Below are 19,283 nucleotides of genomic sequence, written 5' to 3'. Positions count from 1 at the left end.
CTTAACCTCTTTCCTGTATTCTTTCTTTTCTTCTATTGCTAATTCACAGCTAAGAGATGTCTAAACTATTATACTTATTAGACCTGATTATTGAAAAAGGTGTGGTGAGGAGACAAAGGCAAGCCCCTTAGAATGAGGAATACAATGTGCCTCCACTTTTTTTAAAAAAACTTCCAGAACTAATTAAGAAATCAATTTCCTCAGGGTTTGGTTCTTTCTCCCCTCCTGTTTAACATCTACATGAAGCTGCCGGGTGAGGTTATCCGACTGTTTGGGGTGAGGTATTACCAGTATGCTGATGATACCCAGCTTTGTATCTCCACCCCAGGTTGCCTGAGTGATGCTGAGGACATCCTGTCCCAGTGTCTGGAGGCTGTGGGGGCCTGGACGGGGCACAACAGGCTTCAGCTCGACCCAAGCAAGACTGAACAGATTTGGTTGTTTGGGCCTTCTGGTGCCAGAGACTTTCCATCATTGGTTTTGGATGACGTGGCACTGCCTCAGACAGACCCAGTGTGCAATCTGGGGGTTCTCCTGGACTCAAAGCTCCTGCTCAAAGAGCAGATGGCAGCTGCAGCTAAGAAGGCCTTTGCATACCTTCAACTGTGTGCCAGTTGTGCCTGTTCCTGGACCAGGAGATCCTGCTGTCACTCATTTCCTCGTGACCTCCTGTCTGGACTAATGCAATGTGCTCTACATGGGGCTCCCCTTGAAGAGCATTCAGAAGCTTCAACTGGTGCCCAATGCGGCAGCATAGGTAGTAAATGGCACCGGTTATTTGGCACATGTAACACCTCTACTCTGTGAGCCGCATTGGCTGCCAGTGTGCTTCCAGGTGCAATTCAAGGTGCTGGTTGCCACCTTTACAGCCCTTCATGGTTTAAGACCGGGTTATTTGAGTGACTGTCTCCCCCTAGTTGTTTCTACCCATCCAACCCAGTCAGGCAGGATAGGCATGCTTTGGGTCTCATTGGCTAAGGAATGCCAATTGGCAGGGCCTAGAAGATATGCCTTTTCTGCCATAGCACCCACCTTACCCATTCTCCCTCCAGAGATCAGGATGACCCCGACTCTGCTGGCTTTTCTTAAGTCCTGTGCCCAGGCTTGGGGCCCTGAGTGTGCGCAGGGACTCATTTTGTGATTAATTTAGTGATTATGATGCGTGATTTATTCTTGGCTGCTATGTATTTTATTTTTTGCATTATTTTATTTGCTTTTATTTTTAAAATTTTGTTTGCCACTCAGAGTCACTTGGTGAGATGGGTGGCCATACAAATTAAATATTTCTTAGAAGAATCTTAGAATCTATCAGAATAGTATATACAACAAATCCTCCTCCTGTTTTGATACAGTGATGTTTGCACTTATATTGGCCACCATGATGCAGTATGTGACTTGCCAGACATACACCACCAGATTTTTTCTATAGAGTTCAAACCCTACCAGGAATTAAACTCATGGACCATTGCACTATATAATAATCTGAATTGCAATGGTCCATGACTTCAATCTCCTGTAGAAGGCGTGAACTCCATAGAAAAGATTTGGCTATGTGAATCAGAACTGTAGGACCAGTTTTATTTAAGACCCTCTAATGTCACTGATATTCTTACCTAAGTGTTATATAGCATAACTTTCACTATTATCTCATTGTCATAGCCTGTTTAATAACTACAGACAGACTGCACTGGAAAATATAGAAAGTTTTGAATCTATATTCATAGATCTAGCAAAAACGTTTATTATATTAAACAGAAAATAAGTGACATTGTATAATGAAAAGCCCAAACAATGCTTTGCTTTCACAGATTAATTGAGCTGTCTTTGAAAGCAACAGACATTCTCAAATGCTTAGAATATAGGAATACCACACACTCCATCCCTTAAGCCCAGAAATAAATAAAGAAAGAAGATTGGAAACATACGGTGCTACTCACTGAATGGTCCAATTTGAATCTCTTTTCCTCAAATCTTTGCTTCTGTTTAAGGATGAGCTCATTCACTACAGGGAAAAAAAGATTTAAGTAGTGCATTTTAAGATGATACATGAATCCTATAGTTTCTTGGAAATAAATCATACTAAGAGAATCAAGTAAGTAAACTTCAGGACTGCATCTTCATTAATTCAATAAGACTGAATACAGCAACAGCAACAAATTTTATTAATCACTTGCCAATCAGAATAAAAACAGCTCCACTGTTTTTCTGATAAACCTTCACTGAATATGTTTTTAATTTATTTACCAGTATTGAAGAATGCAGTCAAGTCATTTTATTTTGGTCACTGATCAGCAAACCATACGTATCAAAATAAGATGCATTTTACCATTCTGTAGCTAGTTCATTAAATGCGACCATTAAATGCATTCAGATTTCAGGACTTCCAACCTCCTCTAACATATTAATATATTGGATGTCATAGTTGTGGCCCACCTAAATCAGGAACCCTTGGTGAAAGTAACTCATGCCATTATCAACTTACACTTGGATTACTGTAAACATTCTACATCGGGTTGTATCTGAAAATGATCCAAAGCTACCATTGGTATAAAATGTGGCAGCCAGTATGCTAACAGGTGAGAGCCATTATGCAAGTGTAACTCTTGTCCTTCATTCACAGTACTGGTTGCCAGTAGGTTTCCAAGTCCAATTCAAAGTGCTGCTTTTGACTAAATGGCTTGACTCCAGGGTACCATCTCCCCCAGGCAGAATCTGCCCAATCAGTATATACAGGCAGGGAGGGGATGCTTAGAATCCCATCCCTACAAATATTCAGAGGGACATGGGCCCTAAGGTAGCCCTCTTCCTTGATGGCCTCCACCCTTTGGAAAGTCCTGTTTGATGCTCCTATTATTAGCTTTCAAGAAGGCCATTGAGACAATCTTGTCTGAACAGGCACTTTAAGATCGTTTCATAATTTGGTAACCATATATATATTCTATAATCTGGATTTCATTGTAGTTATTGTGATTTGATGGGTTTTGATGCTATTCTTTGCAAACCACCAGGAGTCTTTTTCAGCTGGTTAATATAAACATATGTGCAATACACACACACACACAAGCTAAAATTTTAGCAGGATATATATCTAATGATCTAGACATTTAGAGATATGTTTTTGTAAATGCAGCATTTAAGTACAAATATGAGTAAGGCGACAGGGAGATTGAAGCTCATCTAATATGTAGGAATATTAACAGCTCCATTTTTATTGTACACAATAGCCTACTTACAGCAGATGTTAACTTCTTTGTATTTTAACAACTCCAGTTGTTCAGTGTGACTTATTCATTATGTTACCAATTAATTTTATGAAACAAAGCATTTGAAAATTAATCACATTTCATGGAATATGTCCCAGTCCACATTACCTATTTTAAACTATACACCATAAGCAACATTTTCCCCCATCATATACAGAATGTCCTTAAAGTTGCTGTTCTGGTAAGTAATTTTAACTACAGATTGTCAAATGTATAAAATGGGCTTATTCACATGATATAAATCCAGAAATATATTCTTTTACAATTTTTTCTACCCTCCACATTAGATTCATGCATCTCTCTCTCTCCTACTCACACAAAACCAAAAGGAGGAATAAATTATAGCCCAGTTTTATTTTTCCCAATTTCCAACTTATCATTACATGAAACAAAAATAATTGTTTAAAATAAAATATTGATCAGTAGTTTGAGGGCTGGCAAGATCACTAGCAAAAAGTCTGAGACCAGAGAAGACTATTATCAAAAGACCATGCAAATGCCACTACTTCCAAGAATGAGCAGGAAAAAAAAATGTTAACCCATATTGGCAGGAGAAAGAGAAACAAGAACAACTGAAGATATTTGGTTTGGCCCTTTCTGGTGATCACCAGCAAGCCTTCTGTGATCCGCCAATCAGTCAGAAGAATAGGTTGAGTCCCCAAATCCAAGAAAAGTTGCTATTCAGACCCTAAAGCAATCTACCCCCAAAGTGGTTCCTTTATATTGTGAAGCTCCCAAATAGCTATATGACAGAAATTATACCCCAAAATCTTTCGAGGTTTTAGAAACAATGAAGTCTACTCCTTTCTGGAAAAAAAATATTTATTTATTTGTCAGATTTTATCACTGCCCATTTCCCCCCTAAAGGAGGGACTCTGGGCGGTTTACAATAAAAGCAAAGTATAAAATTCAATACAGTTATAAATACCATAAATATAAATAGACAATAAAAATATAAAATGTGGTAAAATCCAGATGGCTAAAGATTCCGTAGCAATCAGTGAGTAAAAAGGGCCATTCTAGGGGGCTAGCCATCCCCAGTTATGACTATTCCCCTTCCTGCTCCAGGCATGCTGGCAAAACCAGGTTTTTAGTTTCTTATGGAAGTCCAGGAGCGAGGGGGCTTGTCTCACCTCCTGGGGAAGGATGCTCCAGAGGGCGGGGGCTACTGCAGAGCAGGCCCGTTTCCTGGATGGAATTCTTTTACAAATGGGGTCCGTAACATGCCCTCTCTGCATGACCGGGTGGGATGGGTCGATGTGATGGGGATGAGACAGTCCCTCAGGTAACCTGGCCCTATGCCACGTACGGCTTTAAAGGTCATGACCAACACCTTGAATTGGACCCAGAAGCAAACTGGAACCCAGTACAGCTTGCGTAGCAAAGGTGTTACATGTGCAGACCTCGGGGCACCTAGAATTGCCTGTGTGGCTGCATTCTGGACCAGTTGTAGCTTCCGGATATTCTTCAAGGGTAGCCCCATGTAGAGCGCATTACAGTAGTCTATATGGGAGATGACCAGGGCATGAGTTCAAAGGGTCCAGGAAAGGGCATAACTGGCGCACAACATGAAGTTGAGCAAAGGCCCTCCTGGCCATGACTGCCAGTTGTGAGTCCAGGAGGACCCCCAGATTCCGCACGGGGTCTGTCTGGGGTAGTAGAACCCCATCCAGAACTAGATGACAATTATGCATCCTTCACTATAGTATGAGGGCCAAATTACATTTCAGAGTAAATATATCTTGGGCAACTATGACAGAGATATTTTTTTAAAAAAATAAAGCTGAAGTAAACTAACAAATGGACAGGAAATTTAACTCTTCACAGCCCCAAATTAAAATACCTTGCCCCAGGACATGATGCAAATAGCCTTAAGTACTGATGCCTAAGTCATTCCTTTAAAAAAAAAAAAAAAATGCTGTCTGCAATATGGGTGAACACTTAGCAAGGTCTTGGGAGCAAAGGGCTAACATTTTCCTCCCAGGCACTATGACTGTCATGAGTAAGGATGGCGAGCAGGGGGCTCTCACCCAGACTGTCAAGCGCATGCGTAGCACTGAGGAACTGTTCAGCCATTCAAAGAGACACAGATCGGGACCGCCTTAACCTTTGGGGTTTATATGGCTGGGTTTTCCCACGCTTTCTCAGTTTGTTAGGATTCTTGTTAAGTACTACTAATAAATATTAGAGACCAAGTCCTCGCCTCAGTGTGTTTCCTGGTAATCAGGACAATGACTGCAAGAAGATATTATCCAAGTATACAATTCATTTAGTATAAGGCCTACTTTGATCTTCATCTTCCCCTCTTCACATCTCAAAATCAAGTAAGATGACTAAATTAAGCATTATGGAATCATTTGGTTACTAATTGTCTTCAATTTTGTGCTTTCAAAACCCATGGTCCATCATAAGACTGCATCACCTATTGTTTTGCACTGCATCACCTATTGTTTTGCAAAGATGGCCCTCTTAATGCCGGAGTGATTTTTATATCATAGGATATGAAACTTACCTTCCTTGCAATAGAACTATTTCATCTTCCTTTGTATTTCTTTGAATTAATCCTAATCAAGAATCTGAATTTTGAAGAAGATATATAGCTTCAAAGTTACCCAAGTACTCTGACCCTCTAAAGGAAGGACGGACGGACGGAAGGATACTACATGCCCAAAGATGTAGCCCATGGAACAAGTTGTACAAAATCAACAGAAGCATAATAAAGAAATAAACACCCAGCAATAAAAATTCAGCTATTAAGAATGTTACCAAGATCTAATGATTCAAGGCTGTATTACTGAACATTAAAATTTACCTAGAAAGTTGGGGTATAGATGGTCAATGTTATCCACAACATAATTACATTTGGGACATCTGTTGTTATCTTCCAGGCTTTGATGAATACACTTGTAACTGTTCAAGAAAAGTAACAGAACAGAACTTTGAGAAAGAAAACACACTAATAACACACTGCACAAATTTATTAAGATGTGTCTTTGAATATGATATACCACATTCTGTTTGTTAGTTGAAACAGTTCCATGTGGAAGTGGAGCTGTGGTACTAGATGGCTTGGTGTTAAAGGTAGATCAAATCAATAAAGCAGGTAGACCTCATCTTCAAGTTCTGGGCAAAGAAGATTTTTTTTTCTTTTCTTGTAACTAATAGTACCTTGCTATAACCACCACCACCAAGAGAGAGAATAGAAGGAATATTGGATGTTAATAGGCAGTTTTAAAATACTGATTGCCTGCAACATAGATTTATCATCTTCAAAGATGTTTCGTACAAGGAGTGCAAAAAGATATCAAAACTTTTGATGAGACACACCAATTCAGCTTTTAAGAGCTGGAACTTTAAAAACCACTGTTGGCTTTGAAGGATTAATAGTGACTTATAGGAGTCTGATGTATTTGTCCAGTCCTGTTCCATCCACCAAATTCTGTTCATGTTTTTTATGTGGTTATTTGTTTAAAGCCATGCATATATGAATTAGCTTCACAGAATACACTATTAATATCACTCCTATACCTAACAGGACCGGGACCAGGACCACCCACTTCTAATTGTAGTCAGTCATATTCAGTGCTACCCATTCACTGAGGGAAAGGCACTCATCAGTGGAATAGATTCCATTTTTCCTCTCCAAACATTGAAGGAAAGGGTAATAAGATGAAACCCATTGATGTAACATTGGTTGTATCCTGTGGATTACATTCACATATGCCCTGTCATAATAGTACGCTCTTCAGGGAAGGGGGACTTCCCTCTCCCCCAACTTCTCTCTTCTGCAGTCATTTCCCATGTTGTTCTAAAAGGCTCCCCAACATTCAATAGCAGGTGTAGAGGGATTGCAGAGAGAAAACTGAATACTTCTGCTCATAGAAGTCTCCAAAGGATTAAAAAAACTAGTACTAAGTAGCAGAAGTAGGAAGAACTCAAGTGGAATAGAATCAGCTTCTTCCAGTACCTTTTCCCATCTACTACCTAGCAACAATCCCTTTCTCATAACTGAAATTAACACATATAAAGCTACTAGCAAAGGAACATATCCTATCAACAGCACCCTTCAGACATATCAGTCTTCTACAACAAAATATTTCAAATTCTTACACACTAGTGTCAAATTTTTAGGCATCTAGAAATTTTACAACCCTGAATTAAGACTTTTATTTCTTAAGGAATATCACAGCCTTGCATAATGTATCTCTTTTAATAAATTCTTAGGTTGTAGCTTTCAAGAAGTATGCAGAAACCATTCATAACAATTTTATGAAAGGGATTCAGATAAGAAACTAATCAAAACAAGATGGATTATCCAGGCTTCACACTTACCTCAGGTTGCTGTCTAAAACCCATAAATCATAAAGTTTTCTCAAAAATATGCCTAACCGCAACAAAGTTTTTTTGGACAGTGGGCATTCATTCAAAATCAGAAGGCCACAAACAAATGTAGTGAAATAACTTATGTATGTCCACACAAAACTAATGTTTCACTATCCAAATTCAAATCTATAAGATGAGCATGATCATAATTGCTTATCTTCTAAACAATTAAAACTACTGAGTTGTGATCATTAAACTTTTGAACATACGGTTTTAAGTGTCTGTAATAATTATTTCAGACACACAAGTTGATTTAAAATTCTATAAATATTACAGAAGGATTCTGACTTTCTCCGCACTGTGTAATATCTAAACTCTCAACAGTACACAAGCTTGTTTTTGCTTATAGTTTAATATTAAATTTAATATGACTAGATAAATATTAACTATCTATCTATCTATCTATTTTTCAAATTTCTATCACCGCACATCTCTCCCGAAAAGGGGACTCTGAGCAGTTATACAAGTGTTTCTTTATTGTGAGCTCAGTAACTGCTGCATACCATCAATGTCTTATGAATATTCACCAATGTCCATGTGGTTAAAGAAAAAAACCCACATGACACATTTCAACGGTTATGTAATACTTGTCATTTCTACAATGCAGAACTAGTTATACCGTAATGTATTTTTAAGCTGTCCCAGGTTGCCTTCAATGAAGATATCGATTCAGAATAAAAATGTTAATTCATTTCATGCTGTTTGTTAAAAAAAAAACACCCTACTGATTATGTGCATTTAACAAAATAACTTTAGTTCACGCTTCTTAATTTTATAAATAAATCTCTCATGCTAAACAGTTTTATCAAGAAACCTTACCAGAAACTGTGTCCACATTTTGTCATGTAAGCTTCTTCAATCATATCAAAGCAGATGGGGCTGGAGGAGGGAAAAAAAGCATATAAATATTGATGAAGTGTTTTAAAAAAATAGCCTTTCATTTAAGGGAAAAGAGATAGTGAGAAGAGAATGAACCCAATAGTTGATAAAATACTTGTTAAACACTACCAGCATTGAGAAGCTTCTATTAATCTCTTATTAATAGAAAGCCCAGAGACTAATCTACTGCTTACATACAGCCATTTATATGACTTAAAATCTAAAAAAAAAAAAAAAAAAAAATCCAGGAAAAATATGCTGAGACATAAAAGATATGATGCAAAAGACATTCAAAAATACATCCAAATAACAAGTTATTTCTTTACATATGTATCTGGAAAAGGTAATTGATAGAAGTTACCTTCAAGTACTACACTTAAAATTTATATAGGAAAATGATTTAAAATAAGGAAATAGACACTTCTTTAATGTAATTACTTTTACATTAATGGCTATATAAAGCACACTGATTCATAAACTTACTATGTAACTAAACATTCTAGTAGGTAAACAAATGTTATACAACACATAATATTTTAAGCTCTTTGGTTATTTATCCCATGCCAGAACGTTTTAGAAGGAACTTAAACTATGGCAGAAAACATTATATGCAAGCAAAGTATTTCTTTTACGTAACAATGGTGGCACTACATAAAATTATACTAAAAACAACCCAATTTTCCAGTAGGATTAAAGCAGCTCAATGTCAAGAACTTGTCGAAAGCTTTGATGAGGGATTCATTTTGAAAGATTAAAAACCCTCTAAAGCACTCATTTACATAAACTGTATGTTCCTCTTAAAGAATTTTAGAATAATTAGTTTCTTTCTGTCCTTTTTATTAAGAAAGGCTACAACTCACTCAAGTATCAACATTTTAAAATCTGAAAAGGGAGTAGCAGCTTTTTCTAGTGTACAAATTGCTAAAATACTGCAGCACAAGGAAAAAAATGAATCCTCATAAGGTTCATTTTAATTTCTTCACACACTCCAGAATCATTCCAGATGGTATTTCTAGTAAAAGCAATATTCAACAAAACTAGAATCTTTTATAAAACAACATGGACCACTCTTTCCTGTAGTACAGAAATAGCAAAAACACCACCCAAAGAAATATAAACACATATTTCTTTAAACATTTTGCCAAACATCTTAGTTTGCTTACAATTTTAACACACTTAAGCATGTGTTTCTAAATATCCAGAAACACTTTCAGCCAGTGATCAAGGATCAATACTGCAGCTGTACTTCCTACAAGAGACATTTGTCAAATATATTTGTCCAATAACAGCAACTTCTTTTGCCTGGCAATATAGGTTGCTTAAATTACTTCAATAAGGGATAAAGCTAACCTGGAGGGCGGGGTGGGATATAAGCTTTTAAAATGAAATCTTCAGGCCACCACCAGCTGTAAATGAATGATCCAACTGCAATTCCACCATCAAAATAGCTTAGAAATGCAAAAGCCAATAACCTAATAGGAATATATGGTCTTTGGCTTTAAAACAGAGGCATTCCAGCCCACCTGAATTAAGTGACATTTCTACATATAACCACACTTGATTATCATCATTTTTTTTCAGTAGCAGATACGAATAACTTGTACTATGTACAGGTATTGAATGGCGCAATACCCTGAAATAGCCAATAATTATAAACAGTCTGCTTCCTGGCCCAGAGCTGAAAGTTGCAGAAAATGGAGATTGAGTGGAGGCTTGCCTTTTGTGTTGATGCTGTAAAATACTGTCTAACCTAGCAGCTGAATCAAAGAACTCAGAGATACTACAGCAAGTTAGAAAAACTGCAATGTTCCCTAATATTGGGTATAAATAAATAAAGGGGTTATCAATCATTTATCAGCCTATGGATGCCACTTCCTTTAAAAAAAAGAGGGTAACTACAGGTTACAGATAGTATGGTGTGTTGGTGTGGAAGGTGTTAAGCAACTGTGTTAAGTTTGATAGAAATTAAATGGATCTACAACGACCTCTCAATTTAACAGACCATTCAGGGGAGGGACGGCCATTAAATCTGAATGTCTGTTACATCTCAACTGAAAACACTTGTGCAAATCATATAAATTGCACTGTCAATTTCCTACATTAGGAAAAAGGTAATTATTCAAATATACCAGTTGTATTACTGCATAATCTTATTTGAAAAAGAGCATGGAAATGCTGGGGCATCTTCTCTAATAGCCTGATCTTGTGCCTTTACTTCCTGAAAATTGTGATCTTTGCCTAGACCTAACATCTTGTTATTCAGTCCCCTGGATCTTGCTTTTGATATTGAGCTTTTTGTCTTGATTTCTAAATCAGACCTTGCCTATAACTTACTGTGAATATTCTGACTTTACGGTGAATACTCTAGTTTGGGGCTCTAGATTGTGTAATTACAACTCTTGTCTTGCTCTTTGAAACTGAACAGGCAATTGCAGACATTTTAATTTGGAGGCTTTTTCATATTTCTAAATTAATTTTAAAGAAAAAAATTACAAAAAATAACAAAAACTATCAGATGCCATGGACAGTTTAGTTCCAAATAGCACCACCCAGACAGCAGTCCAGAAATACTTGGAGATACAAAATCAACAGAACACTGGGGTTTGAGGTATCCCTCCAATCACTCTGGGAGTACAACATGCATTTTAAGGTTTTGTACTAGAATTTGGTAGCTCTTAACTTGATTTCCCAGTCTGGCAACAAAAAAGGGGATTGGGAAATTGTAAGGTCTCAAATTCATTAATTTAGCTTACAGTGTTAGAGAAGGCAGTAGTCTTGTAATTCCAGGCACACCTGAAAGATACTGATCATTTGGATCCATTTCAACTGAGCTTTTGAACAGGATATGAGACTTAAGACTGTTTTGGTCACCTTTATGGTTGACCTACCCCAGAAGTGCAGCCTAATATTATTCTGGAGCTCTTGGCAGCCTTCAGTACTTTTGACCAGGCATTATCCTGGACCACTATGTTTTGGCAGTAGCACTGATCCTTTGTTAGGATGTATCCAGTATGTCATGTTAGGGATTACAGTTCAACAAAAAAGACATTTGTTAATGCTGCTCCACTGAGTTCCATCTTGTCCCTGTGACATTTAATATCTACATTGAACTACTGGTATAAGACACCTAGAGGTATTGCGTAAGATGCCACCAATATGTTTAAAATATATTGCTGTTCCTTGTCATATAGCTCCCAATAATCAATTCATTGTCTTACCTGTTGCTTAAATTCAGTAATAAATTATATGAAGTGAAATGTAATCCAAAGGAGATGGAGGTGATGTCTCTGGTGATAACTTCTAGATAGGTTCTATGGATTGCACTAAAAGCTTTCAGGAGCTCCATGCTGCCCCAAAGCCTCAAGTTATCTACCCCCACTCTAGAGAGCTAAAGTGGTTTAACCTTCATTAGGAAATGGAACAACCAGCTCACTGTGAACTTAATCAGGCTCTAAAGTTAAGAGAAATGTCTCTTTAAGACACCTTTATCTCAGAGACCAAGTGCTCAAGAACAATACAGAGGGACTTCTTTCTTCTTCTGCATTGTTCTCAAACTATAAAACATGCTCCTTCAGTAATTGCATTTAACATCTATTCTCCCTGCCTTTAGAAACAGAACCTTCCTTTTCAACTTTCTAAAGTGATGGACATTACCACATCTTGCAGTAGTACATTCCTTGCATACACCTTTTGAATGTCCTATAATTTAGCTTCCCTGGATGGCTCTGCATTCTAGATTTATGAGCGAGGGAGAAAAGTCTCTAATTCTTCATACTGTGCTAACTATATAAAGTATCTGTGTCTCCTTTTAATGACTTTTTTCTAATTTGACAATATGCAAATATAAACCTTTATATGAACTTTCTCTTCTCATTTCTATTGCCCTTTTCTTCAATTTCTCCTATCTATAATATTATTTTTGGGAAGCAGAAACCAGAAACACTATAACAATGTAAATTTTTAGCTCTTCCCTAATGATCTTCAACATGGAACAGGACAAATAACAATTGTCTTTTAAAATACTTAAGGTTTATACTGAATTTCAACATTTTCTTAAAGCATTATATAAAAAATTAGTTTCAGAGATATAAAAATTAAACACAAGTTTTAACTATATTTAAGTATATTTACAGAGTCATGTATTTGATATGGACAGCCATATAAATCTAATAAATAAATATTTTTCATAAAGGAAATATCAGAAACAGTTATAACATACCTGATCCATTCTATTTTGCAGTATACGTACACAGCACACACAATCACTTACCCCTTCCTCTAAAAGTACAAAGAAAATCAATGTATGCAGGATTCGACAGGATAAAGCAGATCTAAGCAAGCAGAAAACTCAATAAATGCAAGGGAGAAGGGAAAAGACTAAAATGTGGAACAAAGAACTTCATATTCATTTTCCAGGGATGGAAGAAGACTGGTAGCTACCTGTACAAGGAACCTGTCAGCCCTACAAGGTAGACCAGATCAGGAAACAGACTCTATAGGAAGACTAGAACTATATTTTATTGAGATAGGCTCTAATAACAGAATCCTGCAAGTCTGATTGGGCCTCTCCTCCCCTCCCTCTTATATTCCAGTGAGTCAGTCTCTTCTTTAAGTAATGCTTCTGTCCTCCTTGTTTACATAACAGTTTCTGAATATTTGCTTCAGCGTTGATTTCACTGAAATTATTTAAATTTTACTTAAAAAATAACTTATAGCTAATAATTCAAAAGTGCACATTGCTGAAATATTGCTTTGGTTAATTATTCAAAGAAAACTAAGACTCAAAATATAGAAGTTTAACATAAATGTATACGTTAAAAACCTATTTGGTGATACTTGTTCTCCTGATATATCATGACAAAACACCTAAACAAAGTGAAGCTACAAATACGCATCTCCTTTGGTACTAAATCACCAAATTATCATCTACTTTAAAATGAAATTTAACCTGAAAAAAATCAGAATAGTGATTTGTGTTAAATGATTACTTAATTTATCTTAAATCCATCCTGACTGGAAATTAATGTTCCTTCAAAGAAGTGGAAAATGAAACAATCATCAAACAAAACCAGAATTTTTTTCCCCTTAAGATTGACATCTTTATCTAAGAACTTCTAACTTTAAGAAAGAGCTGGAAGAAAGAAGTCCAAAAATAAATAAATAAATAAAATAACTGATTTTATGGTTGCTTTAATGTCTATTCTAGGTAAACTTGTAGAAAACATCATTAAATGTAAAATAATTATACACATTAAATACATGAGAGAGCAAGTCTTCTTAAAGAATAAATGGATTCTGCAAAATAAATTACGTGTGTTTTAAAGTTCTTTGATAAGGTCAACAAGCACGTGGAGGCAGGGATCCAGTAAACATGGTTCACTTCATCTGAGGGACTCGCTCACCAACAACTCCTGAGCAAATTTAGCAATCTCAGAACTGGAGAGAGTCTCTTACGTTTGGACACCGTTTGAAAATCACTGTAGGAGGAGAGCCATGCTAGCCTAAAGTGGCAAAAAATCAGAATGAGTTTGGTGGCACCTTTTCTGACTAACAATAAAAGGCATAAGCTTTCACTCTCTATGCATCTGATGAACTGACCTACAGCTCACAAAAGCTAATGCCTTTTCATAAAATATGTTAGTGGGAAAAGGTGATGCCAGACTCTTTCTGACTGTCTGAAGAACAGTAAACCATATGTGAGCAACACGGCCTTTAAAAATACAGTCTTCTTAACTCGTTCATCGTGTTAGGGACAATTTTGATGGCAAATGTTGTTTAGGACAATAAGTGAAGAGTTACAAAATAGCATCTCCAAATTAGAGGAACAGGAACTAAAATGGAATATAAGGAAGGATAAAGACTTTCGCACTAGAGCAAAATATCCTAAACTTTCTACAAACTGATACTGTCTGAGTTGGTGATGACTAATCAGGAAAAGGGTATTAGGTTTGTGGTAGATGGTTTGATGCAGATGTTGACTGGCAGTGCAGCTACTATGAAAATGCTTCCATTTGTAGATCATTGCAAAATAAACCTATAATTAATTTTGTAACATCATAATATTATAATTTCATGATTCAACTTTACTTTAAAAGCGTTTACAGCTCTGGTTACAGGACTTCCAAAACAGGTTCAGAAAGGGGCAACTCAGTTGTTCAGATGGAGCAACTACCCAAGGAGGTGGAGCAACTACCCAAGGAGGAAAATAAATGTTTTGCAAAAAAAAGGTTAGACAGGTCACAGTGTGTGATACAGATACACAGAATCATGCATGTTGAAGATAAATTGAATGGAGTGAATTTTTCATCTAGCTCTTATATCACTAAAATCCAGACCATCCAATGAATCCAAATATTTCAGGATAGATAAAGAACTAATTCTTCATTTAGTTCATAGCTAAACTATGAAATTGGATACCGCAGTACGTAGTGAGGGCCAGCAATCTGAATGTTTTTAAAGGGCTTTAGATAAATGTATGAAGAATAACATAGAAACCAAGCAGGCAGCTGGTCAAAGGAAGTGCTTTCTATCGTGCCTAGCATAGAAATATTACACAGCCTGTCTATCGCTCCTCCACTTGTCCCCAGAAGATAGTAAGTATGTTTGCTGATTAGGCACTTGGGGACTTAATTAGAATATCTGTTCTATAAATTAAAAGATTGGGACTTCTTTAATAATAACAATAATAATTTATAATTTATATGCTGACCAACTCCCAGACACTCTTTTAAAAGAAAAGACAAGAGTTTAGTCATATTCCTTGCAGAAGCATCTTCTGCAAGGAATGTGGATTAAAGTCTCCCCATTTTTTGTCTGGGATGGTTAAAGAAGTCCTATTGGTTGGTTCTGCTGAAATAATGCTCCAAGGTAAACACACTGAATTAATTGGTGAAGCACTATGAATCTTGAGCATGGTTCAAATAGAGGAGAGAAAAATACAAAACAGAAATGCCTGAAAGCACAGCTTTTGTCACTGTCATTCAGTAATCAAAAGAGAGCCCTGCTGCCAACACAGATCTTTCAATCCTGGTCATTTTGCAGTAATCTGACTTTGGGGAAAGTGTAGGGCAGCTGAAAACTTACCATCATCTTTCCTGATGAAGAACCTGCAGAATAACTGCAATAGTAAGCCCCACTGAGCCCTTCAGAACTTATTTTTAAATTATAGGTGCACACGTGGGTATATGAGAGAGAATTATAAGGTGCCAAATCCATAGCTCAAATCTTACATCAACCATGAGCTCGCTAAGTGATCAGTCCCTTCGCTCTTCCATGCCCAATGAACAATATTTTGATGTGCTCACATTTCTCATGCATTTATATAAGCCAACACTCCTCCCATAATCCCGACAACCATCCTGAGCTACAAGGCACAACTGTAGGCCAGTATCATGAACCGGGGGAGCGTTGCACTTGGAAAAGCAGCGTTGGGAGATGCCTAGATCTATGCCCACCACTACTGCGTAGCCCTGCGCCCCAAACACACGGGGAGTAGCTGCTCCTTCCCCATCCATCAAGCGCTACTCACCATACGAAATCGTTGCTTTTGTCCTCGTAGGAATTCAGAAGGCCGTTGCAAAGCGGAGTCAGCAGCGGCCTCTTCCTGGTGCCGCTGGTGCCGCCGCCGCCGCTGGCTGTGCCACTGCCGGTCCCGACTCGGGTCCCCGCCAGGCGAGAAAGGCCCCCGCCGCAGGAGGATCCAGACACAGCGGCCGCCACCAACACGGGTCGCGAGGGGACCGCCGAGGTGGCCGTCGCCATCGCGGTGCCCAAGCAGGCCGAGGTGGTGACCGAGGAGGTCGAAGAGGAGCCCGGAGGGCCCGCAGCGCCCGGCCCGGCCGGAGGGTGCTGCGGCGACGGCCTGCTTCCGGACATTGCCGAGGCCTGCCTGGCCCAGCTACGACGGCGAAGATGAGCCTTTCCTCCTCGCGAATCAACGCATCGCTTCCCTCCCCACCGACCAACTGCGGGCAGAGAGGAACAATAACGCTTCCACAGAGAAAATAAAAACTCTCACCGTCGTCCCGCCTCAGGAAGCCCGTACGCTGCATCTGATTGGTTCCCAGACCCCCGCTGGCTGTCCTCCTCCCATCCGAAAGCAAAAGGGGCGGGGAAATGCCTCCTGCTTGTCGAACTTTACCAACACGCACCCTGCGCTTTGGAGGTGAGGCTAACAAGGACGCATGCGCCACTGAAGAACACCCTCGCTCCGTCTATGGGGCTGCGCGAAGAAAGGGAAAGGGCCACGCGCTTGGGCAGCAAACGGTCAGCCTGAATTCTGGTTGAATCAGCGCTTGTGCGGGGTTCGCCTTCCTTGCGTGACAGCGACGTGCGAGGAAGCGACGAGCTGTCATCGCCAGACTCCTCCATTTGTAAACCCCTAGTCCTGCGTAGGCTCGGGTTGCATGGCTGCAGCCTTCGGACACCCAGACTAGGAAGCAGGTCCTGCTGAACTCCGCCGAATTTCCTGCTACGTGTGACGTTTAGCTTTCATTCAGTGGTTCTGTTCAGCTGTTGCCTCCGTTGGACGCAGAAGGGCGTCATTCCTGGGCGGGAAATTGTTTTTCACTTTTTTTTGCAAAAAAATGCCTTTGTGGACCCATAAACAAGGCGGCACTTTTTCCCTCTGGAGATCAGTTAGATTTTGGGATATCTGTTGGCAGAGCGCCTGGCCAACAAGAGGGAGTTGTTATCAGATTGGCCAAGCTTTACAGTTTCAGTATGCAAAAGCCACTGTCACTGCATTGTCTGCTGGTTTTGCTTTCCCCCTTTCTTGCAACAGCTGAAACCTTCGGTTCTGGCACCTAGTCCCGCCTTAGGCAGGAAAGCCGGCTGGGTGACCTTGGGCCAGTCACTCTCTCTCAGCCCAACTCACCTCACAGGGTTGTTGTGGGGAAACTAGGAGGAGGAAGGAGTATTAGATACATTTGCCGCCTTGAGTTATTCATAAAAATAAAGGTGGGATAGAAAAATAAATAAAAATTCAGAGACTGTGGGTTTGCCTTCAGAGGCATCAGCTGCTTATATCCAGAAATGTTTGGAATAATTCAGGGGCTGAGAGCTTCCATAATAAAGGTCTTGGAGCCATTCTCTTATGAAAGGGTTTGCATGTGTGACCCTAAACTGAAATGCAAAATTTGCAGGCCCTACTGGTGGAGACTTGGGACAATGGGAACAAACTTCTCAGAAGGAAGCGTGTCCTAACAGGACCAACAAGTTCTTCAGTCTATCTCATCCTCTCCTGAGGAGAACAGCCTCGTAGTCCAAAGATTAGGGGATTGTGATGTTGAAACAGCAACAGTAGGGCCTGCAAATGTTGCGTTTCAGCTTAGGGTCACATATGTACACACTTTCATAGAAGAATGGCTCCAAGCACTTCATTATGGAAGCTCTCAGCCTCTGAATTATTCACACTGTTGGGGTGTGTTAATTGAAGGATCCAGTGATCTTCTTGACTGGGCAGCTGACAGACTATGGTCACCTTGGCTTCAGCTGCTCCACAGGATCACATTCACCCACCAGTGTTTTTAGTGAAGTAGGTTTTCCATGGCAGATGACATTGTTACATTCTGTTGCCATTCTTTGGATTATGATTTACTGCAGCATTTGTTTTTTTTTCCTAAAAGTTAACTTCTGACTCAGCTTTCTTAAAAAGAACCACCCTACAGCTTCTCCAGGACCATTTCTGAGACTGCTTCTCCTTTTCTCTTTCTGCTTTTCTTTTGGTACTTTTCTTGTTTTGTTTTGGTTCATTCTTCCCAGTAACTGCCTTTGTCTCTGCTTCCTGGCTGTTGTTGCTTCTCTTACTGTTAAGACTTTTTTCCCCTAATATTCACTTCATTATGCCATGTCCCACACTCTGGAACAACAGAGAACAGGTCTTGATTTTTTAAGATGCGATTTTCTTTCAGGTATTTGAAAAGTATTATTGTGTCTCCCTCCCCTTCATCAGGCTTCTCAAGTTGAAATATACTCAACGTTTTAAATTCTAGCAATTTGGAACTAATATCTCCATGGTTTGGAAACAATAGTTCTGCACATTTTGCCTATTTTGGTGCCACATCATATCACACTGATGGCTCATATTCCGTTTGCAGATAGCTATGATTTCAAGATCTTTTTTACAAGTACAATTACCAAGTCAAATATCTCCCATCCTATACTTATGCATTTAATTTTTGTTTCCAAAGTGAAGGATTTTGCATTTATCCCAGTTAACCTTCATTCTTCATTTTCAGCCCATTTCTGTAATCTGAATATTTATCTATAGTACAAGCTATCTCACTCAATTTTGGGTCATCTGCAGATTTAATAACCAATTCCTCCACCTCTTTACCCAAAGCATTTATAAAAATATCGAAGAGTAGTGGAATGAGGACTCCACCTTGTGGCATCCCATTTGAAAACTTACTCCAGTTTTTGTTTTTTAGATTTGTTTATTATTTTTATGAATAACTCAAGGTGGGGAACATGCCAGTACTTCTTCCTCCTATTTTCCCCACAACAACAACCCTGTGAGGTGAGTTGGACTGAGAGAGAATGACTGGCCCAAGGTCACCCAGCCGGCTTTCCTGCCTTACGACTGGTCCTCATACTTAGAACCATCACAGCATCTCTGCGGTCACGTGATCACAATTTGGACGCTTTGCAACCATTTCACATTTATGACTGTTGCAGCAACCCATGGTCATGTGATCACCATTTTTGACTTTCCCGGCTGGCTTCTGGCAAGCAAAATCAGTGGGGAACCACGTGATT

General features: G+C 38.9%; 1 protein-coding gene across 2 annotated transcripts in view; it reads right to left on the bottom strand.

Annotated features, from left to right (window-relative positions):
- The window catches only part of COP1 (COP1 E3 ubiquitin ligase), a 143,681-nt gene extending 127,138 nt beyond the window's left edge, over positions 1–16,543 (bottom strand). Inside the window, exons 1-4 of one of the 2 annotated variants that reach the window (XM_063298488.1) lie at positions 16,054–16,543; positions 8,466–8,525; positions 6,076–6,173; positions 1,926–2,002 (exon numbers count right to left, since the gene is read on the bottom strand). In XM_063298488.1, coding sequence (XP_063154558.1) covers positions 1,926–2,002; positions 6,076–6,173; positions 8,466–8,525; positions 16,054–16,400 — 582 coding nt within the window. In that variant the 5' untranslated portion in view covers positions 16,401–16,543. The remainder of the gene's footprint in view (positions 1–1,925; positions 2,003–6,075; positions 6,174–8,465; positions 8,526–16,053) is intronic. The other variant, XM_063298489.1, reaches the window with a different exon arrangement.
- Between the last annotated feature and the right edge of the window lie 2,740 nt (positions 16,544–19,283).

This window comes from Candoia aspera, chromosome 3 (assembly GCF_035149785.1).
Source record: "Candoia aspera isolate rCanAsp1 chromosome 3, rCanAsp1.hap2, whole genome shotgun sequence".
In the NCBI taxonomy this organism is placed as follows: domain Eukaryota; kingdom Metazoa; phylum Chordata; class Lepidosauria; order Squamata; family Boidae; genus Candoia; species Candoia aspera.
The sequence above is the reverse complement of the archived record's forward strand: the minus strand, read 5'-3'. Positions and strand labels throughout refer to the sequence as shown.